Below are 27,672 nucleotides of genomic sequence, written 5' to 3' on the forward strand. Positions count from 1 at the left end.
ATATCTGAGAAACCCGAGAGGATTCTGCTTTCCCAGTTCGCTTGTCTTATTTCCCCATCATCATACCCTGTGCTGTACTATTTATTGTGTTGCGTGTTCTGGGTAATAGTGCTTTTCAAGGTTATCTTGCCGGACGAGTCTTGTGTCTATGTTTTATTCATCAATAGCGGTCTTTGGTACTTGCGCATCCGGCGTCCCATTGCTCATCTCGGAGGATTGCCAGTGCTTTTTGTTCTGTGGAAGATATGGCGGCCTTATCTTGTTATTGCTATTATTATTACTATTCTCTCTCCCCGGTTTACTTATTCCTTTTATTACTATTTTTCCCGTTCAATACCGTCCAGTATGAGAATTCTTATTCACTTTTGATTTATCTACTTACTACTGCGCTTTTTATTTCTTTGCATGCTAGGAAAGACTGAAAGTGAGATTCACTAAAAGAAAAGAGAAAAAAAAATGTGGCAGTGATGAGAGGGAGGAGCATGATCATAAATGCCAGCATCGGATTTTCTGAAAACACTCAGAGGCGTTTCACACGGTTTATACATGGCGATACACTACTCAAATCTTCCCTTCGGATCGGGAAGAGGCATTTAAGGGGTTATATCGCTGTACTCTTTCTCATTGACTTGCATTTTGCACGCAGCGTGGGGCTTTTGACTTTGATTTCTAAGACTTAGGGAATGTATTGGGAACTTTTTCTTTGCTTGTGGTTCGTGGCGTTGGGAATTTGGCAGGAAATTGGGAACGGACATGCTATCGTATAGGCTTCACTGCTACCATTTGGCGCATATCTATATACTACCAAAGATGGGTTTACACTAGCTATAGTCAAGATGTGGTCCAAGCTGGTTTTTTGAAGTCGATAACTATTCGTAGTGTACACGGATCCAAATCTAATCCCAAGTAGGCAACCCAAGTGATAGGTCACGTGATAGCCATATGGAGCCGAAAAGTTCTTTCGACGGGTTGACAGTCGTCAACACACTTTCTCTCCCACCATTCATTCTCTCCCCCATCTCCGCGCTCAATTGGACTCCATGCATCTGGCTGCTGCCTGTTGAGCCCCTACTATCCTCCGCTGTATAGTCTATCCTTTCTTCCCTTTTTTTTTTTTTTTTTTGGGTCATAACGGAGAGGTTCCCAACACCTAGCAATCATGCCGCCTCGATTGCAGAATCAGCTGGTCTCTAATTCCCTTCTACCCTACCTATCCTCGTCCTCCTCCACCTCTTCCTCTTCATGCACATCATTCTCGAAGCTTCCCTCTTACTCCCAATCGCCCATGTCATGTAAATCTCAACGATCCAGCCGTCTATTCTCAACCACCATGGCTCCTCAGACCAGACTCCGCAACAATATGTTTAAATGGCTTGAAACTGAGGGTGCGGCGTACAGAACTCACACTCCAGGGACAACCAATTACTTAAGGAGCGTGCAAAGTGCAAATAGGGATGGGCCGAACAGGAAGCCATTCCCAGGAAACCCAGCATTTATCAGTGAGAGCATCCTGAGCGAGGAGCTGCGGAACGAAATCTACGACCAGGTTGTGAATAAGAAGAACAGTGTACGAGCCGTGAGTGTCGATTTTGGTATTGACATGAGGAGGGTTGCAGCTGTGATTCGGTTGGTTGAGCTGGAGAAACGATGGAAACAGCAGGTAATATTCATTATCCCGAGCGCATCCTTGGCCCTTTCGTCTTTTCTCCAGATGCAATGATGAGATACAATAAAATTTCGATTAGTCTTTATGACCCAGTTCAATCGGCTGGGAATGCGTCCAACGTCCATATCACTGACATGCATCCTTACCTTCTTTTTTGTCCTTTTGGCTGCCAATCAGTCTCAAAACGCGAACGGAAATGATTCAGTTTTGCTAACACCGAAGCTCGTTCAATAGGGTAAAACAATGGCCTTACCATATGCTCGTGCGGTGCACGAAATGGTGCCTTGCACGCCACTGTTTTCTAATCCCCACGATCGTCGCCCCCACGAGTCGATCAACGACCTCCCTGTCCACCCTACCACCTCTCCTCAAATTTTCTACCCCGTTTCTGAATCCCGACGATTCACTCGTAGTGATGCCGGTCGTGTCTTCTCCGCTGCACCGGCGCTACCACATTACCGAGTCGCCAAGGAGGAGTCTGACCCCGACGCTACAGTGAGCTTTGTGACGCAGCACCCTCACCGGATCGAGCAGGTCGGCAAGGGTGCCAACAAACAAGGAGTCCTTCAGCCGGCTGATGCTCGGATTCCGCACCCGCATCTCATCGCGCATGAACGCCGTCGCATCACGCACCCGGAAGAGTCTCGGGAGAACAATCGTCTGTATCAACAGCGCCTCCGGGAGGCAGAAAAGGCCCGGAAAGCCATCAAGGACAAAGAAGTAGCTCGCAAAGAAGCAGAACTCCTCAAGGTGCAGCCCGAGTCGTCACGCTTCGACTTCCATTTCAAGGACGTGGTCGTCAGTAAGGAGACCACTGGTCCTGACGGTCGTGGCCACGCCGCCCCCGGTCGCAGATATGGTATTCCCAGCTACGATCGGAAGAGGGGCCAAGTCAAGATTCCCACAAGTGTTCAGGTCTAGCGTCTCTCTCTTCCTTCACTGTCTCTCTACAATTGTACCGATTTTACATATCTCATTTTCACCCTGGATTGGCTGATCATGGTACCTTGATCTATGTACTTGTATCGTGATTGAATTCTTTTATGTTTTTTATTGTACAGACATGTGACGAATGGGTCAGTCAGCGATGTTTTGTATTTCTATCTATTTATCTATATGTTCTCTTGGAGGCCAGGATAGAACATAATATACCTTATTTCATTTATCATCTTCAGGATCGATCAAGATAGAAGTATTTTTTTATAATCGTCTGGTATATACTTAAAACTGAGTACCTACCTGTCGTTCTAGATATCACCGATGTACCCATATACAAGAAGATATAATGTATATTATAACTATTGGAAGTACCTATCTACAACGAAAATGGCCCTTGGTAAAAGTTCTATAGATCTAGAATCTAATTCAGAAAAATTAAATGTATGTTCACAGACCATCCGTAATCGGTACAAGGGAAGTACGACAACAGATAGATACCTATATTATCACAAGGCTAGAATAATAACAATTGTAGGGGGAAAAAAGCGACATCTCATCCGTGTACGTGAGAATGCCCTGATGATGTATATATCTGAACCATCCAAGACCAGAAGAAATCATCTGACATAGGAAATATTGGACGGGGGAAGCGGTAGTACCAGTAGAGTATAAAATAAAATAGATAGACAAGGGCTATGCAGGGTATCCATAGAAGACACAAATAGATAGCGAGAATAGATTACGGTGATCCGGATTCTCAAGGATGCATGTATCTGAGACAGGGAATTTTAAGGAGGTGTGGATCAAGGAATAAACAATGATAATGATGTGACGTTAAACGAAAGGAAAATGAAAGACACAGGAATTAAACCTCTTCCTAGGTGACAGTCGACATTTTACCTGCGTCTGACGTCCATGGATGGGACGAGTCGAGGGCTTCCGAACTACCATTGCCCGAAGAGTCGTCCTGCTCTTTATCGGCTAGTTTGGAGTCACCGTGGCCCTTCTTCTTAGAGGCTCTTGCAGACGGTAGCGCTGGTAGTACAGGGGAGGATTGTTTAGATGCACCCCCGGTGCTAATTTGCATGGGCCCTGTAGGCCCATCTGACCAAGGTGGTGCTTGTTGCTCAACTGCAAACCCTCGCCATTTCCGCCAGCCTTCAAAGTCGATGAGTGCTTGCATGCAGCCCCATTCAGTCACCTTCTGTTCCAACCATTCAAACCGAACGGGCTGCGAGATGTTAGACATTCTCCATTCACACACAAGGGAAACCAGTAATTACTTACCTTGGTCAAAAAGTCATTACAGCCGGCGGCAAGCGCCTCATGGCGGTCACTTTGCAAGCTGCTGGCTGTCAAAGCCACAATGATCACGGGGCTTTTGAAAAGTGACGGATCTTTCAGCGTATCCTCCTCTCTCAGAGAATCCGCCATGTTTGGATCCTTCTCTTGTAGAGATATTGCAGTGGCACTGGCAACGCTGGATCTTCCAGAGGCAGTCTTGGGGAAGACACCGATTCCATTCAACCTTTCGAGCCGTCGGATCTCCTTAGTCGCATCCAATCCGTTCATAACGGGCAACTGGATGTCCATCAAGACGAGATGGAACCCACCCTCGCGCCATTTTTGGACGGCCTCGGCGCCATTGGCGGCACACTTCCATCGGACGGAGAGACGTTTCATGAATGCCTCCAAAAGCCTCTGATTGATGACATTATCTTCCACAATAAGAACGTTGATCGGTGGCACGGTGCCCTCAATCAGACCTCCAAATGCACTCAACGACTGTGGAGTACCCTTTTTCGGCTTCGTGGAGGGTCGAGGGCGCGGTGAGGGGACGCGCGCCGGCGAGCTTAAAACCCCGTTCTGCGGTGAATCCGGAGGTGCAGGACCAGGTGGCGTCGGGACTTGGGGAGTCGGCTGAGGGGCTGGGGTGACTGCAGAATCTGTCCGGGGTCAGTCATAGTTCCGGGATGCAGCGTTTGGAGGCGCAATTTAAGAGGCCGCCGGGGGGGGGGGGGATAAACACGTACCTTTGGTGCCCGATCCCTGACCATGAATCGTTGGTGAATTGGTCGCATGTCGAGTGATAGGCGGTCGACGTGTATGGCGACTGGTTCGACCGCCCGGCGAAGGCACCGGAGGGGCGTGGCCAGTCGTAAGAATGGAGATCGAGGGGGCTGGGTGAGCGTTTACACTGGCGGATGAATTGGAAGCATGCGTGGGAGGGGTCGGCACGTTGACATTCACGGGCATGAGAGGGAAGTAATCACCGTGTTCACCCGGCTCGGAATGGTGATAATACATGGAGTGGCGGGGCGAAGGCTTGGGGGTCCGACGTTGGGGCATGTCAATTATCAGGGCTTCCTCCACCGTTTGGCCCCCGGGGAAATAAGTGTCCACCACCGGCACCAGGGGTTCTTCCGGGCTCAAGACCCGTTCAGGGGTTGCCTGCTTGTTCGCGCCTTCGCGAGGGGAAATTCGGATGGTGATGTCGGGGGCATCGAAGGTCTTGCCCAGCGAATTGGCATATTTCATGATCACCTGGTCCCGTACCTCGTCCACGAGCGAATCCTCCGCCGTCGGCACCAAGGTGGCCGACCCCCCGGGTCGTTTGACCCAGATCTTGCGAGGGGCCATTCCCGCAGTGGTCGCGACACGACGACTGCCAGCTTGGACTGCGTGGTGGAGTGGTGCCCCCGGGTCGAGCAAGCTGTTAATCACCTGCTGGTTCGAGATCGACAGCAGTGATTGACGACGAGGTCCGAGGCAGGGGCGTTTTGGAAAGGAGGCAAGCGGCTGCAGCTGGACTGAATGGTCTTCAGACTGCGAATTCGTCGACAGGCGTTCACCGACTGCATGCGCGGGTTGGTCCCGTCCTCGATTGGCAGCAGGGTTGAACGAAATGGGGTTGAAGTGAGTAGATGAGGTCGGAGGATCGGCGGAGGGAGAAGTTGGGATCTCGTTCAACCCCGACGGCGGTGGGGAATTATTGCCCTGCTCGGCAGCGTGGCGGTCGGATCCAGCTTGGAGAACGCGCTGGTTCCACGGTTCCTGCTCCTCAGAAGCAACGTCGTCGGGAGAAGTCTCTGACCGGAGCTGTAGCTCGTCCTCACGTCGAGAGATCCTGGAGGGCGACCCGTCGTCGACCGAGTAATAATGGCTGCGCTCGGGAGACGAGCTGGCGACCCGGCCTTCTGAAGGAGGATAGCCGTGAGAGGAGCGCCGGAAGGATAAGGTAGATCGGCGAGAAGACGGGAGAGGCGGAGAGAGGGAAGAATGGTCGTGGTGATGGTCGACGATGATGTTGTTTTTGTGGCTGGTGCAGGAGTCGAGATCTTTAGTATTGGCCGGCAGCAGCAGAGCCGACGATCGCCGCAGTTTGTTCTTCAATCGGAGCCAGAGCATGGTCGATGCCGGAGTTCGAATGGCCGCAACATTTACGCAGGAAAGAATCGAATAAGAAAGAAAGAGAGAAGGAAGAAAGGAAAGGAAAGGAAAGGCAAAGAAGCAAACGGAAGAGAAGAGGGGGAAGACAATCAACAGGGGAGAATGTGTTGTCACCTCTTTTTTATCCTCACTTGCACGCCGAACATGGGCTGCACCTCTGCCGAGAGCATGGCTGGGAGAAACCCGCCAGATGAATGAATGGATGGACTGATATAAAAAGAAGAATGAAGAAAGAGAGTGTGTGGAAGAGTGAGGGAGGAAGAGGACGATGAGGAGGAAGAGGGTCTAGACTAGTTGAGGACCTCCGTAGATCTCCGTTGATCATAAGAGAAAGAGAAAGAAGAGAAGAGAGAAGGCGATCGAACTGGGCCAGAGCAGTGGACTTGGCTTCGATAGCCATAGCCATGGACCTTGTTAGTTGGCAGGAGTCGTTCCCTTCCAGCAATGTTGACGGTTGTTTGAGGTTGAAACGAGAAAGAAATAAACAAATGTTCATAGATCTAGACATGGAACCATCACCACCTCTCTCCGTCCCATATGTTTGATTTCTTCCTCTTACACAGTGACATCGCCTTGACTAGCTTTTCTTCATATATTTAAGTGACGGTGACAGGACGACTCAGTTTCATCGTACGAACAACTATTATTTGACATAGACTGAGATACATGGTTCCTTTCCCCGGATAGGATGGAGATGAAATGCATCAATCAACACAATGCTAGTAACCTCAAACCAAACAATTAGAGAATATTTCTATCGACACTCCAACCACGCCTCCGGCTGGAAAATCCCCGAGGTTCTGGCATCCTCTGGCTTTGGCGATTGGAGTACCTATTACAACCTACGATGCAATATTGCATATTCCTTCACCTTTTCTTTCTTTCTTTTTCTTTCATTTGTTCTTTTTTATCTTACTGAGATTGATAACACAGGGAGAAGAGAAATGCTTCACACATACAATTCTGATTTGTGCAACGATAAGTCTACAAGTGGAATAGCCATGAACAGCATGAACATAGTAAATCATTGGAGTCAACGCATGGATCCAAGCATCGAACCGTCAAAGATGAGGCGCTTCCCGGACATTATAAATGTATCGCATGTCCATAACAAATCAGCACCCAGATGCCCATGCAAGAATCAACCATGCGTAAAAAAAAAAAAAAAAAAAAAAAAAAAATCAACAAAAAGCAACACATATTTCCCAAAAAAGAAAAGAAATGCTAGTGGTTCCAACAAGATGACAGCACAAGAAAAATGGAAAAGATGACCATCAAGACGTAACGTGATTTCGCCAACCAGACTCGCGCCGAGTGATACTACTCGAAGGGTATCAAAAAATAAAAAATCTTTTCCTCGCGACAAAAGAGCAAGGACCATGACCGACCAGAAAGCAGAGAAAGAAAACGCGTGGTGCCGCATGCGCCCCCGCTGGATTATAGCAGGATCAAATAGTTTGATGGCGCAATACCGGTCTCCCCGCTGGATTTCCTGGCCTGCCACCACCGTCCGCTCACATCAGACACCTCCAAAATCTCATGCTTGCTGAAGCTGATCTCGTTGGCGTCTTCCGGGTTGGCGTCATACGAATAAATCGCCTTTGCTCGGTACGGATATTCTGTCGGTTGAGGAACCTCGCTGGCAATATCCCCGCTACCATTCGGAGGTAGATTCGTGGTAGACGGGTTGCCAAAGCGAGCTTGAGAGGGGCTGCGGATTTCTGAGCCTGGGGCGCCACCGGGGTACCCTGACACAGGTGATGAAGTCTCGAAGCCATTTAGTTGGGCCGACGTATACATCTGTGGGGGGTGACTGGAAGTCGTTGCGGGTCGGGCGCCAAAGGCAGAGGACATAGGCCTGCTATTCCCTTGTTCCTTTTGCAGAGCAAACGAATCGATGAATCCACGGTGAGTTGCCTGGGGTGTAGATCCGAAGTAAAAGATCCAGACAATCTGAACATGCAGTTAGCAACAGACATCCAATGTGATTTCCAGCACGTGTATAGCAATCCACTTACAAGGACCATGGACAACAAGATAAATCCCGCACCTGCTGCTTGAGACGCGGAGCTATCTTCATAGACCAACGAGTTCACAGACAAGGTCGTTATCACGAGACCCGCGGAAAGATATCCAACAATCTAGGATCTATCAGTTTCGAGGCCTCATACCCAGAGATATATATGAACGGGTGTCCGTACCGCAACGCCATAAGTAAGACCAGTATCCGTACCGAAAACCACAGTCAACCCGAGAATGCAGCAAAACATGTAGGCCACAGCCCACCATGAATATGTTGGGTATTTGCCTTTGATATCAGCGATTATCGATGAAATGAACGCGATCAGCCATGCTAACTAAATAGGGAATCGAGTTAGATATCGATCCAAAGCAATTCGTTGATAAATGAGGGCGTGGGATACGTACAATTGAGATTGAAACGGTCGCGAGTGCAAACGGGTCACCAAGGATGTTACTTGGCCTGAACCGCGACATTTTTCGAGTGGGCTCTGAATATGGGTTTGGTTTCTGGAAGGACGGTGAATATGTGGAATACGCCACCATGAATGTGGTTCGAGAAGCTCTGCAATGGGATATATAGGAATGGAAATGCGATTGTTTGCTGTTCTTATGCTGCTTTGACTATGGCGGAAGACCGATTGATGATGCACGGTAAGCCGACACGTTTCTTCTGCAACGTTCCCCCTTTTCCAGTCTAGCAAAATTAATTTATCGGGCTTCGGAAGGATCCAGTGGTTATGTTAATGAGCGCAAGCCTTCGATCACAAGCGTTGAACTATAAGGTAGTCAGTCGATAGTTGAGCAAGTCGAATACGCGATGGGCAAAGAAATTGCAGGTTGACCAAGGATCGGAGGGCATCGTGGATTCGTAAGTCACAACAACACGTAGCGACGCCTGCAGGCAAAAGGAAGGGATGGAGAATGGGGGGAAAAAAACAAGGCAGGATGCGATGATGTAAGATCGTACCTTGAGACAATCGAAGCGACTGTATGTCGATGGGGCTGGTGAAGTTTAAAAAATCCAATATATCCCGTCAATGAACGCGGAACAATATAAACTGATGCACAGATTGAGAGACTAAAGCGCGAGACACTCGAGGGGTTGGCAGATGTTTATGAAACAAGATAGCCCCTTGCAGAGAGGGACGAATAAGCAACAGCGCCTGGCTGGAGAAGAAAGGACAGATATGAAACGTCAGTGGTGGTGAGAGCGAAGCCGAAAAGGAAAGGAAAGGGGAGGAAAAAAAAAATAATAGTAAAGGAAACGAGTGAACAGCCGATGGACGAAAGCCGACCGATTAGAGAGAGGGAGAGACAGAATAAGGAATGGGAATGGGAATGGATGAAGCCTCACAACAAGACGAGAGACGGGAAAAGGAGGGAGGAAGAAGAGGAGGGGACTGACTGAGGCAGCAAGGCCGGCTAGACGTGCTGTTTGGTCAGACTCACACTCAGGCAATGAAATAATTAATTGGCTGTGGGCCACGCGAACCCGTTCCGCAAACACACAGACTTCGGCCCCTGGCACCAAGGATCGAGAACGGTTAGAAGGAATCCGCCGGGCCTCGTATATCCATGGATGGGATCGATACTAGTCCCATCGTTCGTTGGTATTTGTAGTCTCGACCGATGGGAATATAGAGTTGAGTCGTCATACATATATTAATTACTAGATACTAGGATGATTTAATTACGATACTCGGAGTACAGAGCATCTACTCCAGCGCGAGTCGATGAGTAAAATTGAACGTTCAGAGACGCAGGTTCTATAGCCCTGGAGGTTGATTAATTAATTAATTTAAATGAGCGATCTATTATTAATATTGAAAGATTGAAAGTGGCCGGGCTGGATCTTCTCCGCTTTGGACGGAACGAGTCGGACTGGCGGTGGCTCGCTAAAGTAAGTACTTAATGGTGGGCTTTCTCATTATTTTCTAGGCTCGCCCTGAGGCTGAGAAATGTGGCACAAGTGGCTTACGTAGGGGTCAAAAGGGCAGCGATCCGCGTCCGGATGGACTCTGGCCATTGAATCTGCTCTGTATGTACTACAGTGGTACCAAGTACAAAGGCACTAGGCCCGGCCGAAAAGGGTCTCGTCTCTTTCTGTCAGGCACAGTCAACGGTACTGAGTTCCGATGCATGCCGTCTGAATTATTGGTATACTTGTGCCCGTGCCTTATCTGGTCCTGTACCATGGTCGAAGCACGCACTTAATTACAGACCAGGAATAATGTAGGAAATTAATTTTCCCAAGGATTTTTCGCTCCTTCACATGAAGCTCTTCGTCTACCCCATACATACATGGATATCCAGCAGGGCTGATGGATGGATTCCAATTACATTATGGTGTACTCCGTAGTACTTTAGGCTAAGAAAAGAAATTAATAAAAAACCTGGTCTTACCGGTCTGTGCATAAGACCACCCTTCCCATTAATGTCCAGTGAACATTAATTATCTGCGACTGTTTTGGCCCAGGTGCAAGGGCAAACATGCAGAGACTCGTACACCGGAACCACCTCGGAAGAAAGATTGAAAATTGGTCAGGCCAATCCTTAAATCCAGACAAAATTTTGTTTGGCAGAAAGCGCTTCTCATTGTACGGAGTACTCGTACTCCGTACCCCATATGTATACCGTTCCATTCCATTCAACAATGAGACCGTCAAGTAGGTTGAAATTGCTGCATCTGATGCTATTTTTCGAGACCTGATAATCATACTCCGTACGGAGTACTACCACATGGCTTGTCTAATTTATTACTCTTACCCAACTTATTGTACTATAGTGGGGAATTAGGAACCAGGAACGTCGTCACATTTGGATGCATCAAATTCAGGACGCAAGGGTCCATGTGTAGATACCGTGTTCTGTTCGCATCAGCATTCCCAAATAAGATCAGGTACTCCGTACATGGTCCTTGAATATTACACAATGCGCAATGCATACCATGGAAAAGTGGATGCTTGTTTTTTTACCCTTATCTTTCCTTTTCTCTCTCTTTCTCACAAAGCTGCAGAGTCAAGACTAGGAAGCAGGCAAGATTCCCTTGCTGTATTCATACCCAAATTACTTATACGCAGTATTCCAGTTATCGTATACATTCTCCATGCTATCGGCCTGTTAAAGCGGCTAGGCTTAAGTACTCCATACAGTACTACTATTCGGCATCGTACAGAAACAAAACAGACGAGGTATCATAAACACATAAGCCACGAGAAAAAAAAAATAAAAATCCAGATATCTCATAAAATCCAGATATCTCATAACTCCTTAGCCCTCCTTTCACGCATCACCTCCTGCCGTTTGACTTCCCTTTCCACATCCTCAAGTCTCCCCTCCCATTCAGCCCAGCATTCGCCACCGCCCAGAAGAGCAACTTCATACCACCGCTGCAATGCCCGTGCCGTTCGAATCCGCAGCTCGGAGATTTGTTTAGCCTGGTCCTCCTGGGTCTGCGCCAATTTGTCTAATCGTGGCTGGAGCTCGATGAGAGACGCCGAAGTCCGCGCGTCAGGGATGGGGAGGTCGTTCAAGGAAGTGAGCCGCGAGGCGGTTTCGGGAAACGCAGAGGCATAAGACAAAACGATGGAGGCGAGGTTCTGAGTAGTCAAGTTCTCCGGGATGTTTTGGGCAGGGGTGGGACGGAAAAGGTCAGGAAATCGATCATCTTGTATTTTGTAGATGTTAGCTACCTTACGTATCCATTGAAGGAACGGGGGTATCATACGGAGGAAAAGAACATCCCGCACAGCGGGATTATTTCTGCTCAGCTCTTCAAGTCCCCTCTCCAGGCTAAGAAGTCGACGCGAAACGCTATCCTCTAGGGAAGCTGGTTTCGCGGGTGCGGTGGGGATTCCAGTCCAGTTGGCATCACCGGTCAGGAGATAGGTGAGTCTTCGGAGACGCGAATCGAGCAGTTCAATAGTTGCTCCTGCCACGGCATCGTTTTCAAGTGCCATGCTAAACGATGGCGCGTCGGTTGTTCTACTTATCGTATCTAATGGCCTCAGGCTAGCTCAGGAGTTGGGTGGTCGGATTGATGCAAACACAACATACAAACATTCCCGGTGGGACCGTTGTGGTGACAATGTTCATGCCAAATATCAACATAGGAAGTAACCTCGTTTCAATAATCCCTATGTGTGATCATAGCGGAAGTCAGTTCAGTTTTTCATGAAAGCTCCCTTCCTAAATGCAGGAGCAAAAAGCTGTATGTACATACATACATTGCAGAGGCCTTTCTATCAAATGTTCATATCGCCAACTCTACATAATTCTTGATCATGTATTCACATCACCAGCCTCATCCCACCTGGATTCTGGATTTTGTCCCGTGTTACTCCGACTCAGTAAGGGTCGTCCACTCCTTTCCTGCATTTCCTGTTCCGGACCCATTTCTCGATCAAAGACACCAGGTTGGTAATCAAATGTATTGGCAGAAGGACCGTCCGGCTCATGCGGATACTCATCTGTCTGCATTGGAGTATCCGGGTTGCTCGGAGGTGTATTTAAATCTAGATTCCGATCTTCTGAAGTATTCATGGGTTCGGTGTCCTGGAACTCGGCCTCAAACGCTTTGTTATCCCTATCTACAAACTCCTGTAACCGAATCAGCTTTGTACCGGGCTCCCCACAAGGATGATAACTCACTTGAAGGTGAGAGGGAGCCGGTTCATCCGGCATTCTCATTGAGTTCTCATTCGCATATACAAGGAGAACGGTCTTGGATTCTTCACGTGCTGCCCTCAGCACTTCAATTTCTCGGACTTTCCGCGCAGTATACCCGATCACATCTGCATTCCTTGACGCCGTGCTACCGTCCTGGTTCGACTCCATTTGCCGGGTTTTTGCATCCTCTGTGGAAAAGCTAATTCGCCACCACTGCCACTCGGGAGCGGTCGTAGACTTCGAATCTGGCTCATCTCCTAATGTTTGAGACCCGTCGCGCCGAAGAACATAAGTTACATGCGGCTCAGTGCATACTCCCCGGAGCGTGTATTTGTGATAAGGTGGTTCTCCTGGGGATGCCGAAGGCTCCGTAAGCGCCTTTGAGTAGCTGCGAAGGGTCCCCATGGCCTTCTCCTTCCGTAGTTCCAGATCTAATCAATATCGTCATTAGCACACGGTCAACATTGTAACTGTTCTAGAATGCTACCTTTTAGCTTGTCTCCTATCTTGCGGGAGATCTCCCGCAATTCATCAGCTAGCCATTGGGCATTAGCGGTCGCGGCTTCTGTTTCAGGGGATAAAGTGATGTCGTCCGTCCCATTTGTACGACTCTGTTGCAGGACGATAGGCGCCGCAGTCGCAGCTTGTTCCAGAATTTCCTGAGACGTCATACCCCTGCCAGCAGCTGACTTTGGGGCTGTATAATGGTTGATAAGGCTTTCCAACTTGAAGATATCTTCATAAATTTGTAGTCGCTGCATTCGGAAATCACGGGCAGCATCTCTGCAACTGGCGAGATATCTATCAGGGTAGAAGACGGGAGGTATCTTCACATCAATGGACTTGGATGGATCAGAGCTCTCCAATTTTATGGTGAGAACGTCGGCGATATGTTCCAGCCATACATCATCCAGCTCTTCACCTGGTCTATCGGACCACACAGTACGATCTAGTACATCATACAGGGTCTGGCCATGCTCAGGCTCCACAAAAGGATCAATAATGAAAAAATCCCTTTCGATTGGCGGATCATATGTCGAAAGAGGCCGCTTGTGTGCGCTTGAAGAGAATACAGTTGCCAACTGATTCCCCGGGTCTGCTCGAACAGCAGCTTCTTGCCATGTTTCCAAAAATTTGCCAACAGTCCCTTCTGGACCGTACGTCGACATGCTATTTAGGCTTGCAAGGGCATCGATGCTACCAAACGCTCTGTTCGTTGTATCTAAGAGTGCAATTAATCTCTGGGTCTCATAGATGATATCGTCCCAATCAGTGTCACCATCATGTACATCCTGTAGTGTTACTATCTTGGGAAGATTTATTGGCTGACCATTCCACCATTGTGGGTCATCGCCATAATCGGGAAGCAGACGGTTTCTTAGCAGAAGCGCTTCCCTTGCAAGAGGGATTGAATGAAGTATTGTCAGTAGGCCACCTAGATACAAGCTATCTTGCCCGGGGCGGAGGAACGCTGGTTCGCCATCCACCCTCCTCCTGTCTGCAGGATTCGGACTGATGATGATTTCGCGAGCGCTGGAATTGAACAGGGTCATTGCCCAAGCTCCTTCGTCGTAATGATCCCGAGTCGCCCGTCCGAAACTTGTCGGTTTTGCACTTGTGACCCCTGTTTCCTGGCTTCCAAGGTTTTGGTTCAAGGACATCGCCACGGCCTGTTGAAGTTGACGTTCCTCTTGTTCGGCTAACGACAAACCTTTGCTCGCATCTGCTGTGAATAGTGACAAGGTTAGCAGATGTGGTAGAATCTCTAGGAAAGACATAGCCTTACCAGGCGTTTCCTGTGTAGATGCGGAGTTGGACAGATTAAAGGTCGACATTTGTGCCTGCTCGCTCAGGTTGGTACTCGAAGGCGGCCGCGAAGGGGCAACAGATGCCGAACCAAGAACTGGATCGGAGTGTTCAATTTGAAATGCTTCAGAGGTCAATCTTAGTCAACTGGTCAATCTGTTTTGGTAACTGATGGGAGATTGACATACAAGGAACGCTCGGGTCATTCTGATAATTGGGGGTCTGCTGTAGTGTGAGTGAAACGTGCTCGTCAGCTCTCACTGTAAACTCGGTGAATTTGAAGAGCTATGTATTTACCACTGTGTGGGGACCTGTGGGATCTTCGAAATAAGCATTGATGGCTTTGTTGGAATTTAAATCATTGGCCTGTACCATTCGAGTTAGCTGAGAGGCGAATGCAGTGTAGTTAGCGACTACTGACTTTGAGAAAGCTGATTGCCTGGTCCCGCGACGTGCTTGTGAAGCTCACGAAGTTCGCAATCGCTTCCTCCGTAGGTTCCGAAGTCATCTTCGGATCTGGTACTGGCAAGCTACCGTACACAGCACGATGGTTCTTCTGCGGGACAGAAGAGAAACTACAAGGAGCGAGGCTGAGAATGGAGTAGATACTGCAGCTCTACAGGAGGGACACAGCTTCCCCACCACATGACATGCGGCTGCCAAGACCGGCCAGTGCATTTCCCACTTAGCCAGTCTTCATCCATCTTAAAGAAATCGCGACTGGAAGTATGACTGGAAGAATGGGTGTAATTTAAAAGTAGAATGATAGTAATATCGATCTACTTTGGATATCTGTCTCTATGGTGGACCGTCAACTGGCATGAATCGATTCTATGGTCAGGTACCTTTCACTTGTATTTGCTAAACCGTTCGCAGTTGAGCAAGAGATTAATACAACCATACCTACCAGGTACCTTAATATTACGTCTACTACTGTCAGATGTAGAATAGGTACAAAGCTGTTGTCCGTAGAATAAATACCGTTGACCTCGCTTCCTGGGGCGGTAACCTCTTCCGCGCCCCTCCACCCCGCCGGCCGGAATCTTCTGTTGTTCCAACTTCCATCGTCGCTCCACTTTTCAACTATTCTTGACTTGCTGGCTGTGGGGGACTTTGAGTATTCGGCTGGTCTTAATTCGGTTCTTCTTGGCCTCCATTACCCCCCTTTCCATTGGCCTAGCACCTAGTTATTCACCTTCGAAGACCTTTCATTCTTTCTCGGACTCTTTCTCTATTTCCTGCCTTCTCTCTCTGTGTGTGTGGTCGGAATTCTTGCCCGAGGACCACTCGGCCAGATCGAGCACGTCACGTTCTCCCGCGTCGCCGCCGAACCGCCACCGGCCGTCCGTCTGCTGCGTCCAAGGATGGCCGCTGCCTTCGATGATGAAGACCTCTCTGTCTCTTTACCACCCATCGACCGTGACAGCTATCGGGATCAAGATCGACGCCGTGACCGTGCCGCTCCCCCCTCCGGTTCGAATTTCTCCGCTATGCCTATGCCTCCGCCCTCACGTCCGATCGGGAAAGGCGGCGATCTGTCGAGGCAGTCGCCAGCGACCACGAGGGACATGCAGCGCCTTGATCAGTACCAAACAGTGAAGATATTGGGGGAGGGCTCGTTTGGCAAGGTCAAATTGGCGATTCATCAACCCAGCGGCCGCCAGGTCGCCCTGAAGATCATCTCCCGCCGCAAGCTTCTTTCCAGGGACATGGTTGGTCGGGTTGAGCGTGAGATTCAGTACCTCCAACTGCTACGGCACCCTCACATCATCAAGCTGTGCGTTGCTTTCTTTCTATTCAATCCCTTCGAGGGTCCCAAGGAACTACATCCCACCCAGAACGTGACGAGAACTGACTGGTTTTGCGTGACAGTTACACCGTTATAGCCACTAAAACTGATATTGTTATGGTCTTGGAATACGCCGAACGGGAATTGTTTGATTACCTGGTGAAGAGGGGCAGATGCAACGATGCTGAAGCTCGCAAGTTTTTCCAACAGATTATTTGTGCGGTCGAGTACTGTCACCGCCATAAGATCGTACATCGTGATTTGAAACCGGAGAATCTCCTCATTGATAGCGAAAAGAATGTCAAAATTGCAGATTTTGGCTTGAGCAACATTATGACCGATGGCAACTTCCTTAAAACTAGTTGCGGGAGTCCGAATTATGCCGCGCCCGAAGTTATCTCGGGCAAGCTTTACGCGGGACCGGAGGTCGATGTTTGGAGCTGTGGTGTCATCTTATATGTGCTATTGGTGGGACGACTTCCTTTCGACGATGATTATATCCCGGCCCTTTTCAAGAAAATTGCTGCGGGCAACTTCCATATGCCTCCGTATATATCTTCCGGAGCTGCTCGGTTAATTAGGTCGATGCTACAAGTACACCCAGTTCATCGGATTACAATCCCCGAGATTCGCCAGGATCCTTGGTTTCTCCAGGACCTTCCGAAATATTTGCAACCACCGGCCGAGGAATTCATTGCAGCAGATATCAATCCCAACAAAGCAATTGATCCGCGCAAGCTCGCTCCGGGAAAGCCGCTCTCTGCTCAGCACAAGATCAACCAGGTGGCCATATCCAAGTTGGAAAGGAGCATGGGGTATGGCCGCGAGGATATCGAAGAAGCATTGAGACATCCCGAACCTAGTGCCATCAAAGATGCTTTCTTCATCGTTGTAGAAAATGAAATGATGCAAACAAACTGTAAGTCTCTATCTATCTTGGGCACTTTATTTTATCCCTACCGTGTCATGAACGTACCCAGAACTGACGTGAAGAAGCACCTACGGATGATAACATGATGGGTCCGGTGGTATCTCCTCCGCCTCCAGATAGAGCTTCCCAGCGCCCGTCAGCGGCTGAGCGATCAACTGCTGCTCGTTCTCAGGAAGTTCAGTCTGCTCCACCTACCATAACACGAAGTGGTTCCCAACGTCAGCCTTTCCAACTGTCGCAGCAGAATGACCAAGATGGGTTAGAAGAGGCACGTGTGAGCCATGTCAGAATACTGCCGACTAGTTTACCCTACGTTCATGATCAGCTTATGGAGCAACGCGAGCGAGAGCAAAGGGCTCGGGCTGCAAATCGGCTGGCGGAGAAGCGAACTCAAGCTCAGACGGGCGCAGATGCCCACGAATATCATAGCCAGGCTGACCGAGACCGGGTGGAACAAGAGACAACGGCTCGAGCTTTGAAGCCTCACTCACGTAGTATCGTCGATCTAGAGAAGCTGCGTCTAGACCCTCCTGAAACTCGTAGTGCGCCACATCAGCCAAAACGGACCCGGAAATGGCAATTTGGGATCCGCTCGCGGAATCAGCCATATGAAGCGATGCTCTATCTATACAAGGCGATCGCCGCCCAAGGAGGCGTTTGGGATATCCTGCCAGATGAGTCAGGTTGGTTCAAGCATGCACGCAACTCATTTTTGCCATTGTACGCTAGCTGACAAATTTCTTCAAGGCATTCAAATCGGGGCTGATGCACAGACCGCAGACGAATCCAAACCGCTGCAAACCAAGTATCCTGATCTACCGTCCGACTACTACATCCCCAAGGATCCGTGGTTCATCCGCGCCCGTCTCTTGAAAGAAGGCGTTAAGGCTCCTGGTTCATCGGGAAGCGTGAATAGCAGTCGGAGCGACCTGGGGGAATTCCGCCGTCGATTCAATTTGAGTGGGCCATCGTCTGCTGATGAAAAGAGCTCGATCCCCATTGAACACGGAAACATATCAGGTCCTTCTTCTGCTACACAGCATCAGTCGATTCCGCGGATCGCGTACGGAGTTTGGGTTTTCGTGGATATTCAACTTTACCAATTAGAAGAGCACAACTTCATGGTGGATTTCAAATGTGATGGGTATCAAAACGTGATTCGTGCCGAAGGCGACGCGGAATGGCATCCTATCAGCAAACGATTCCGGAATAAGGAGAAGGAGGTGACAAGTCCTTATCCATTCCTCGACGTTGCGTCTGATCTTGTGGCGCAACTGGCCGTCGCAAGCTAGAACCACCGTAGGGGGTTAACTAAATAGGATAGGAAAAACTGGGCGTATTGAGGGATCTTTTGCATTTGGTCGGCGTTTAATGACTGTTCCTTTGTCTTTTGAAGTCCTACTGGTTTGAGATTCTGTTTAAACACTTTGCATGTCAGCGAAGAAGGGGATTGATTTCCTTTTACTCTGTAATTGACCAGATCTGCCGATATTTGGCATAGTTGGCGTTCAGTGCACTTTATACATTGGTTCTCGCAACAAACCGTAGCTATTATAAGTTCTATGCGTGGGCCGGTGTATGACATATGACGAATCCTTGACATCTAATGATGATGCTACTTGAAACGTGATATCTCGTTTATTGCTGATGTAAAAATAATCAATGACCGTTAATGACTCGCCTACATCCATTAGACCAACCACAACCGGGTGACACTTGACGCTGCGGTCTTCAAGGAAATGGGCGCAGAGCCAGTGTCCAAATCCAGATCATCCAGCCAACTCAGGAAGCCCTCACCCGCCATACTAAAGAGATCGGACAGGATCGGGACAGCCGCTGCGCTATCGAGTCCAGATTGATCGGGCTTGTTCTTTACTTTTAATTCCGGGACGACATCCCCTGACGGAGAAGAAGGGAGAGGAGTAGGCTGATAGTTCGGCGCATCGTCCAACATGCGACTGATCACGTTGGTCAGCTCAACGCACGCGGTGCGTGTCACCGAGCGGGCGATATCGGGCGCCCCGAAACCACGAGATCAGGTAGCTAAGGGTGTGGATGATTTCTGACCGCGGAGTCGAGCATGGTAAAGGCGCATTGGAGAGTTTGTGACAGAGTAGTTCGGTGACGAGGACTCCGGCGGAGGGGATGCCGTTTATTAAGTACTGTTGGTTCTGTGGTTAGTATCAAGCGGACTTAGGGATGAAATGAAAGGAAGACCAAAAACAATGCGGGGTGACGTACAACCCAGCAGAAATACTTCTTGATCACGTACATATAGCATTGTCGCGTCAGGTCGATCACCACCGTGAGGATCTGCACCGCCGTGTCTCAAAGTCCTTTCATGCCTCCTGGATTATCTCGATCTCGGCATCGGATGTGCTGCAGATGGAATACACTTAAAAAGTACTCGAACTGCACGATCAATTGGCCTAGACAATCTCGAGGGAATGGCATCCCATGTTCGCTTGCATTCATGGTACGCGTTTCTAGTTCGTGACAGTCAGAATATATCATGAATATAGTCGTTGTGATAGATGGTATGGAGGTATTCCCACAATAAATGCTCTCCAGCGTCATTACCACGATTTCCCAGTCCTAGCTCGAGGACCCGTTCGCGCAGGGTGGAGAAAATATGTCGGATGCGCAGCATAATTGCGGGGTGAAAGCGTCCTTCACGGTTCCAGCCCGCGCCATCCAGCTTGTGAATTATGGTATCAATGGATGTCTGGTCCTGCACGGGGTCATCATCCGCGATGACTAGCGGTAAGGGCGCATCGCAGTAGTGATGTGGAAGCCGAGGGGGTCGCCCAAGAAGCGTGGCCACGTTCTTGTCAGTTCGGTGTAGCAGGCTAGCATCTTCTTGTGGGTTTCGGACAGGTAAAATGGAACGTTTCTGGAATATTGGCTGTGTTGGTGCAGAGCAGTAGTATATACGTCAGTGATCAGCTCGCTGAAGAGGCTGTAGGCACGAGGACTAGAGTTTGATAAGTAGTCCAATGAGTACTGAGCACATAAGATTGTCCATCACTATCGAAGGGAATGCGTAGACCTTACTGGTTTCGCCCAGTACTTCAAACCCCAGACACGCATGGGTATAGGGCCTCCATATCGTCAGATCGTTCGCATCGCCATGGTGCCGACAAATATCCAAACAGGCTTTACAAGCGAGCAGCATCTCCGTGAACAATTCTACGTTCACCTGCTCGCCATCTCTGATCTCAAAAGATATCATCTGGCGCGTATCGACCCAATGCGCCCACTCCAGACATGGCGAACAGGAACCCGACAAACTCCAATCGTAGTCTCTTCCCCGTGAACAATGAGAAGAATTCCTCCGGTGAGGTCGAGCTCGACACCATCTGCAAGGGACTGGAGGAGTTGTTATCAATCACAGGACTGCCAATCCTTTACGGCGTCGTACGGTTGGTTCTCAAGGTATTGCTGCAGCTACTTAAGAGGCGTCAGAACCAACGGCGCGGGGACGATCGTGAAACGTCCCCGGTGGTAGTAGCAGGAGATCATGTCGTAGTGGAAATCCACCACCGAGACCAGTCGCGCCGGTCGTGCGACCTTGATCGTTTCGCCAGCGCTCGAACTCGGCGTGAAGCGACCTGCTAGCTCAGCAGGACACCCATGACGGGGTTCTTTGAAGACGGAGATATAGCTGGTTGAACCAAGGAATGCAGAAGTTTCTGAGGGGCTCAATGACGAGACAGGGCTCTGCACAGCCTGACCTGCGATGTCTACCGTCTGGTCCACGGGGGTGTAATCAGGAGCCCGGCGTTGTCGGCATCTCTGAGGCCCGGTCGGTGGTTGAGCTTTCTTTCGCGTCAAAGGGGCGGGATGATAATAGCACTTTGGTATAGTCAGAGAAGCAGCAGAGAGAATAAGATGCGATGAATTGACCTTATTGCTGGTCCTCCGCGAGCGACAGCGATGGCAGACAAGGGGTACTGTGGTCACAGCGCACTTTGGCTGTGCGACAGGGCTCGCACGACACTGGCTTTCCGCTGCGCCGGAACATGGGGCTGGGAATAGTGGTATCGATGTTTGGCTGGATTGATTCCTCCAGACTGATGGATTTATGGTTGTGTATATCATTTCGAGAGGAACTCCGACTGACTGCTCTTTATCCCGACCTTGGCGCAAGTCTGGGCTGACCATGGTTATAACTGTGGTCTCTTCAACATGATTAACTCGTACCTAATACCTTATTCCATGGGGCCATGAGCTTCAGGAGGGTCCTAGAATGTAAGATCAAAGGGACCTGGGAGTTCATTCTTGAGAAATTGTGCCCTCAGACCCATCTTCCTACAGCCTTGCAAAGCGCCTCGAATGACGTCACCGAGCCTGACCAACCTCGCCTGCATTCTTTCATTTTAACTCGTGGAATCAATGAATAAAAGCATCTTTCGGCTGGAAGGATGAATGGGGATATGAAAGTGAGAACACAACATCAGCAGCCAAATTCGCGTTTCCTGCCGTTCCGTATGTTGCATTTATTGATAATAAGGAGAGATACGGTGGCGAATTCGATCTGACTGAGCGAATCAACAAAACTCTCAGATTATCTGCAGTGGTCAACTGCCATCTAATTCGAAGAGCTCGCGAGGATCGACACGCGAGAAGCCCTCTGGCTGCATGGGTTCGGCGTGGCAAACGACAAAGAGGATGCTTGTCTGCCAGTGAATTTACTGCACACACCTCCATGGTCACGTCATTGCTGTCCGACAATGTCTACCATTGTCGGACCTCGATCATCCCTGACGTATGGTCTTGTGCCTTCACCACGGATATTTAACTCGTTGATGTCCTACAAGAGCGCAGATCAACAGTCAACCAGGCAAAACTTGAGCGCTCGTCGACTGCGACGGTCCTTTCGTTGAAACCACTGTTCGTTTCTCTTCCATTCGTTATATACAACTTCCAGCAGACCAGATGGGTGATAATCCTGCCTCGGTAACTTGGTGTGCTGGATCACCCTCTGACCTGCCTGATACCCTCTTACTGTGGGACTGTAGCTACCGTGAGCTGCTGTCTGAGGCCTCTCTCGTGGTCAATACTTCGATCGATCCTGGATTCAAGTCGCACACAATTGCTTCTTATACTGACAATACCAGCACTATTATTCCTCAATCTCCCCGAATCTACGTGGGCGCCTACTCCGAGGATTTGGCCAACTTCCACAGCAACAATCAGCATAGCGCCAACAGCTTCACAAGCCCACCGACAAATTGGCCATCGCTAGATCATCATAGGACTGAGACCTCAAGCCCGACCGAATTATCAACTAGCCTCGACTCCCAGACGGGGAGTGATTACCCTAGTGACAGGAAACGACGGTATTTCCAATACTATAGATCCGCCCAAGACTCTAGGACTAACGAAGATTCGCTCAGAAGAGACACTCCCGTATCGTCCTTCAGCTGTAAGTGGGAAGGATGCACGTACAAACGGCCATTCAACCGGGAGATCGACCTCGTTCGCCACCTCAGGACAATTCATATATCCCCATTTGCATATAAATGCCATAAGGATGGGTGTTCGAAGGCATTCAGCCGAAAAGACAAATTGAGAGAGCATCTTGTCAGGTCCCATAGGGAGAAAGACGGCAGGACTTGGGGGTAGGAACAACCATTCTGAGTAGATTTGGATCTTTATGTGTAGCGATGGATTGTTTACTCTTGTTCGTATTGTGGCATATTTTCTTGATGTCGGTTTTCTTGCCCTTGTGTATAGTTCAAAGAACATTTTAGATTCTGACCTATTTGGTACTCTGGAGTCGAGATCTTTCACAAGGCCATTATACTAACTGTAATAACATAAATATGTCGATATATATGAAGCTATTGTCCTGCGGAAGTATATACCTGAAGACAATAGAGAATATCCCATACAGCTCCAAATATGATATACTAATCCGGTTGGACGGCCGACTCATCTCTGAATGCGATGGATATCATAGTGAGAGTCCACCGACAGCCCATCGACCTTGGATAAGACAGTGCGTCCGTCTTTGAACAATCCGTCCAGTGAAATCTCAATCCTGTCCAATACACTTACATCTTCCAGGGGATTGGCGCTCAGTACCAGCAAGTCAGCCAGAGCACCTGGCTTGATACAACCCAGTTTACCCTCCATGCCAAGATACTTGGCCGCGTTGACTGTCGCCGACTGCAGGATCTCCACGGGGCTAAACACAGCCGCACGGATGCTGAACTCCCGATTCTGCATGGGATGCAGACCTCCCAGGAGATCCGACCCATAACACAAAGTCACACCAGCATCGCGGAGAATCTCGAGTGCCTTAAGTCCCCCATCCAGCACCTGACGGTTCTTCTTCTGACTGAATTCATCCAGGAAGCGATCGAAGGGCGGCTCTGACATGCCCTGGTACGTGACAAGAGTCGGAGTGAAGACGATGCCTTTCTCCTGGCAGTATCGTGCCGTCGGGGGGTCGATAAAATTCCCATGTTCGATTCCGCGCACCCCGTTATCGACGGCATGCCGAATAGCCTGGCACGTGTAGGCATGCGCGGTGACGTACGTCTTGGAATACGCAGCGGTGGTGGTGATGGCGCGGATCTCCTCCGGAGTGAACTGCAGCATGTCCAGGGCATCGGTGGGCGTGGCGACGCCTCCTCCACACATGATCTTGAGGAAATCGGCACCCTGGCGAAGTTCATCACGAGCTGCTTCTAGACACTCCGGGATGCCGTTGCAGATGCGACCCAGTGACGGTGCGTGTTGTCCGCCACAGCATTTGTGCTCTTCCCCCTGGTATGGGGCACGGAGGTCCCCGTGTCCTCCGGTCTGGGAGAGGGGTTTGCCAGCAATGAAGAGACGGGGTCCTGTCAGAAGGCCCTCCGCGATAGCGTCACGTAGCGCGGCATCAGCACCCCCGGTATCTCGTGCGGTGGTGAAACCGCGGAAGAGCATCTCTCGAGCAACGTAGGCAGCCCGGTAGGCAAGAGTATTGGCATTGGCGGCGAACAGATCCTTCAGGGAGAATCCTCCTGGAGTCGCAGTCAAGTGGACGTGACAGTCGATCAAGCCGGGGCACAGATACCGGTGTTTGAGGTTGACGACATGTGTTCCATCCTCGTTGGCCTCTTCTATTGGGCCAACATCAATGATAAACCCCTCTTTGATGCGGATGCTGCAGTTGGGAATTATGCGACCTGTCTCAACATCGACAACATTCGCATTGATGAGAGTGATATCGGGGGGAGGACGTGGGAACGACCACGGCTTAGATTGGGGCATGGCGTAATGCTTCCCTTATTGGGAGAGGAATACGATGGGTGAATTATACAGAAAGAGTGGCGCTTACTGATAACATAATCTTACATCGTTTCCAATGCGGGGAAATCAATGTAGTCTTAAATATTCTCGCTTCACTCTTCATTGAGCTTCTTGCGCAACCCCTTTTCCGTTCCAGAATAACATCTCACATAGCTCCCTGCTTCTATGGCACCCAATTTTTCTCTGGTAGCAGGAACCATTCGGATAAACAACCTGTGCGTGTCAGTGGGGAAATCCCATTCTACCCAGTCTCTCATCGTCCCAGCTTGCAAACCCCCATTCGCAAAGACGCTCCCCCATATACAGGACAAACATATTCTCGAAAACTAAAAGACGTCAATTATCGTATGTCAAATGCGAGATTAGGTCTTTCTAATGGCGGCAGAGTGGCCAACAGCGTTTTCAACCCGTCGAAATCCTCGCCAAAATTGAACCGATTTGCGGGATAGAGTAGAGGGAGGCATCTAGGACGTTGACGCGGAAGTTCAAATTAATACCCCACATGTGTATTACCCGTTGACCAGTATCAAGTCTCGACGATCCAGAAACTCATTCATATTCAGGAACTTGAAGATAAATGCTGGGCCCATGCGATCTAGCGTGTGCCTGTATTCATTATCGTCCAACGAAAGCTGGTCAGTATCAGTGAGTAAAGAGTTTCTATGGATCTGGGCTTCTTTCGGACTCGGTCATTATATCACCATACTGCATAAGATCATCTGCAATTTCCTTGAATGGTTGGCTACATTTGCCGTGGAAGTACATCCACACGGACTCGAGTTCTACAATCTCCCATGGAGCCATTGTGCCAAAAAAATATACACGCCAGGATTCTTCTTACTAAAGGTTTTATCAGTCCAAGAGAGTTTTCCACGATTTTCAACCTTTCGTTTACACGTTACTCGATGAGACCAAATATATTAGCGTAGATTTGTAAGTGATAAAATTTCCGCTCTGGATAAATGTAGTGGTGGAATCTATTTTTCCATTTTGTGGAATCCATCTACCGTGGCTTAGTGATATGGTCCTCTCATTATTGGACGGTGTATACTAGTTCATAAGGGCTTTCTATTTGGCACGAGTAGCGCTACATATTGAGGTGGTCTTGAGTTTCTATTTTGTTACCGTCTGTCGTATTCTTATCGATTGAAGCTGTTCTTCGACTGGTTTAGTCATTCTCGACATTGAAAAAGAGGAATCAGACAAGTCACCACCAGATATGTTGTTTGCTGCTCTCCACATGTGGGGATGAGTGTGGGGTTATATTCGACCATGTTGTTCACTCTCCATGGAATCCCTATTAATATCATTCGATGCCCCCGACGCTGCTCATCGGTGTTTCCTAAGCATTCCTCGTCATACAAGTAATTTCACGTCATTTCTAGACCACAATTGCTGAAGCTTACGGGTGAATATCGGAAATATCTGCCAGATCTGGGGCAGAAACGGTTCCAGGTGATGCGTAGCCAAGATGCGCATGTGTGCTCACGATTTCAAAACACAAAGGATCCCCCATGGCTTCATGCGCTGAACATGCATTGGTTGTACCTATTGCATGAACTGTTCAAGGTGGTGACTACCAATGGTATGCTTGTTATGCCCATGTGGGACTTATCACTTTACTAATCCATCTAGGTAGCGTGTGAATTGGTCTCTAAAAACCTTAAGATGATATCCCAGTTGAAAGATTGTCGATGCGGTCCAGGATCTCTTATCCATCCTGGATCAAAACAAGCACCAGGTACTATGTTACCACATCGATTCACCCGAATGGCGCACATGGTGGAATCCGAGCTCCTGAGCTCCTCCTCAGTCACAAGCGGCTGCGACTCAATGAAATCAACCTGCAGATCCATGATGCCGTCATGAACATTCTCAAGTCTATTCTATTCCAGGAGGATATGTCAAGGCCGTTAAAGCTATGCGCATCAACCATTTCCTAGGCAAATGAATGAGTTCTCCTACAATTCTTCCTTAACAGAGGCTAGATTGTTGCCTTGCCATGGTTCACGGGTGCAGGACCCAACGAGATCGATGATGGTCCCCACGCAGGGAGTCACACTATGCAGATTAAAGAGGCCCTCTGTCTACGACTGTTGTAGTCCCTTAGTCCCAATCTTCAGCAATGGGCATGAAGCTATGCCCAGATGCATGACCAGCGCTGGAACCACGGTGATCTGCGCTACCTGTGCAGCGTGTAAATCGGTTAACTGGGAGGTTCCATACGAGGGAATCCTAGTCGCGTCCTATAACGATGAACAGAAGAAAATGCTCTATGGAATTCTAGACCAGTGTTTGTTGTATCTCCCTGCGCGATCCCGCCAGTTGAAGCTGGATTATATCCCGCCTATTCAAATCGTAGATAATATACTTCTGCTGGATCTGGGTTTGGTGACTAACATCCGTTCTGTTACCGATTTCAAAGCCCTGTCCTTGCAGAATTTGACCACTACTCGGGGGTGTTCTTGAACAATGAGGAGCCAAAGAAGTTCCATATCCACACTTTGCGTACGTCGAATAGGATGACTATGGATATGAATTTCGGCCGCTAATCCCTGCTGTAGAAGGGTTGGTTGGAAAGAAGATCAAATGGTAAGAGCCAGCTCTATAATTTTGATCAAGTGTTGTTTCAGAAATTTATAAGGCTAGACTATAAGACTAGGCTCCTTGTCACAAGAATGGTGCGGTCACATAGAATAGATAGTTATAGATAGTCCTTGGATACTACTATACGAGATGATTGAATTGTCAAAACTACGGGGTCAATTTGAATATTATCATTCTTATTATTTTCTTAATGTATTTTTTTGAACTGTATGTACAGCATGACAATGGTTCCATACTTCGGCTTGCATTCGTACCTGTTTACCTAACTAGGCAATTCATACTGGCCCTCAAGTTTGGCAGATGCAGATCGAGGCGATTAATAACGAGCCATGGGTCTAGACAAATTCCCGTTACTGTAAACAGAATTATTTACGTGTGTTTATGTGCGATAGAGATTCTGCGGGACACCCAGACAGAAATTTCTATAAAAGACTGCAGATTCGCTTGGATTATTAAAGTACATACCAATAGTACGTGGATTTAAAGATT

At 48.9% G+C, this 27,672-nt stretch overlaps 9 protein-coding genes across 9 annotated transcripts; 2 read left to right on the plus strand and 7 right to left on the minus strand.

The window, feature by feature from the left end:
• Positions 1-1,330: 1,330 nt before the first annotated feature.
• ATNIH1004_010829 (mitochondrial 37S ribosomal protein mS45) lies at positions 1,331-2,587 on the plus strand (the record flags this gene model as incomplete). Its single annotated transcript, XM_033575397.1, has 2 exons — positions 1,331-1,576; positions 1,901-2,587. The coding sequence occupies 2 exons, from the start codon at positions 1,331-1,333 to the stop codon at positions 2,585-2,587; spliced, it is 933 nt and encodes a 310-aa protein (XP_033421252.1).
• Positions 2,588-3,482: 895 nt separating this feature from the next.
• Positions 3,483-6,013, minus strand: SSK1 (ssk1 response regulator receiver; the record flags this gene model as incomplete). Its single annotated transcript, XM_033575398.1, has 3 exons — positions 3,483-3,836; positions 3,893-4,551; positions 4,639-6,013. The coding sequence occupies 3 exons, from the start codon at positions 6,011-6,013 to the stop codon at positions 3,483-3,485; spliced, it is 2,388 nt and encodes a 795-aa protein (XP_033421253.1).
• A 1,479-nt stretch (positions 6,014-7,492) lies between these two features.
• Positions 7,493-8,551, minus strand: sho1 (osmosensor SHO1; the record flags this gene model as incomplete). The annotated part of the gene is made up of 4 exons (XM_033575399.1): positions 7,493-8,008; positions 8,074-8,196; positions 8,257-8,412; positions 8,483-8,551. The coding sequence occupies 4 exons, from the start codon at positions 8,549-8,551 to the stop codon at positions 7,493-7,495; spliced, it is 864 nt and encodes a 287-aa protein (XP_033421254.1).
• Positions 8,552-11,337: 2,786 nt separating this feature from the next.
• ATNIH1004_010832 (ubiquitin-associated-like domain-containing protein) lies at positions 11,338-15,059 on the minus strand (the record flags this gene model as incomplete). Its single annotated transcript, XM_033575400.1, has 8 exons — positions 11,338-12,061; positions 12,390-12,676; positions 12,728-13,176; positions 13,233-14,471; positions 14,532-14,675; positions 14,740-14,776; positions 14,849-14,917; positions 14,973-15,059. The coding sequence occupies 8 exons, from the start codon at positions 15,057-15,059 to the stop codon at positions 11,338-11,340; spliced, it is 3,036 nt and encodes a 1,011-aa protein (XP_033421255.1).
• Positions 15,060-15,915: 856 nt separating this feature from the next.
• Positions 15,916-18,563, plus strand: SNF1 (serine/threonine-protein kinase; the record flags this gene model as incomplete). Its single annotated transcript, XM_033575401.1, has 4 exons — positions 15,916-16,328; positions 16,424-17,259; positions 17,337-17,954; positions 18,019-18,563. 4 exons carry the CDS (start codon positions 15,916-15,918, stop codon positions 18,561-18,563), a joined length of 2,412 nt encoding a protein of 803 aa, XP_033421256.1.
• Positions 18,564-18,961: 398 nt separating this feature from the next.
• Positions 18,962-20,361, minus strand: ATNIH1004_010834 (uncharacterized protein; the record flags this gene model as incomplete). The annotated part of the gene is made up of 6 exons (XM_033575402.1): positions 18,962-19,229; positions 19,303-19,433; positions 19,513-19,584; positions 19,666-19,757; positions 19,852-20,176; positions 20,326-20,361. The coding sequence occupies 6 exons, from the start codon at positions 20,359-20,361 to the stop codon at positions 18,962-18,964; spliced, it is 924 nt and encodes a 307-aa protein (XP_033421257.1).
• Positions 20,362-20,718: 357 nt separating this feature from the next.
• ATNIH1004_010835 (uncharacterized protein) lies at positions 20,719-21,550 on the minus strand (the record flags this gene model as incomplete). Its single annotated transcript, XM_033575403.1, has 2 exons — positions 20,719-21,126; positions 21,482-21,550. The coding sequence occupies 2 exons, from the start codon at positions 21,548-21,550 to the stop codon at positions 20,719-20,721; spliced, it is 477 nt and encodes a 158-aa protein (XP_033421258.1).
• Positions 21,551-23,208: 1,658 nt separating this feature from the next.
• On the minus strand, positions 23,209-24,537 carry ATNIH1004_010836 (uncharacterized protein; the record flags this gene model as incomplete). Its single annotated transcript, XM_033575404.1, has 1 exon — positions 23,209-24,537. The coding sequence occupies one exon, from the start codon at positions 24,535-24,537 to the stop codon at positions 23,209-23,211; it is 1,329 nt and encodes a 442-aa protein (XP_033421259.1).
• Positions 24,538-25,085: 548 nt separating this feature from the next.
• On the minus strand, positions 25,086-25,380 carry ATNIH1004_010837 (uncharacterized protein; the record flags this gene model as incomplete). The annotated part of the gene is made up of 2 exons (XM_033575405.1): positions 25,086-25,182; positions 25,262-25,380. 2 exons carry the CDS (start codon positions 25,378-25,380, stop codon positions 25,086-25,088), a joined length of 216 nt encoding a protein of 71 aa, XP_033421260.1.
• Between the last annotated feature and the right edge of the window lie 2,292 nt (positions 25,381-27,672).

Source organism: Aspergillus tanneri, assembly GCF_003426965.1.
Source record: "Aspergillus tanneri strain NIH1004 chromosome Unknown AapTan_8_pilon_pilon_pilon, whole genome shotgun sequence".
NCBI classification, from domain to species: domain Eukaryota; kingdom Fungi; phylum Ascomycota; class Eurotiomycetes; order Eurotiales; family Aspergillaceae; genus Aspergillus; species Aspergillus tanneri.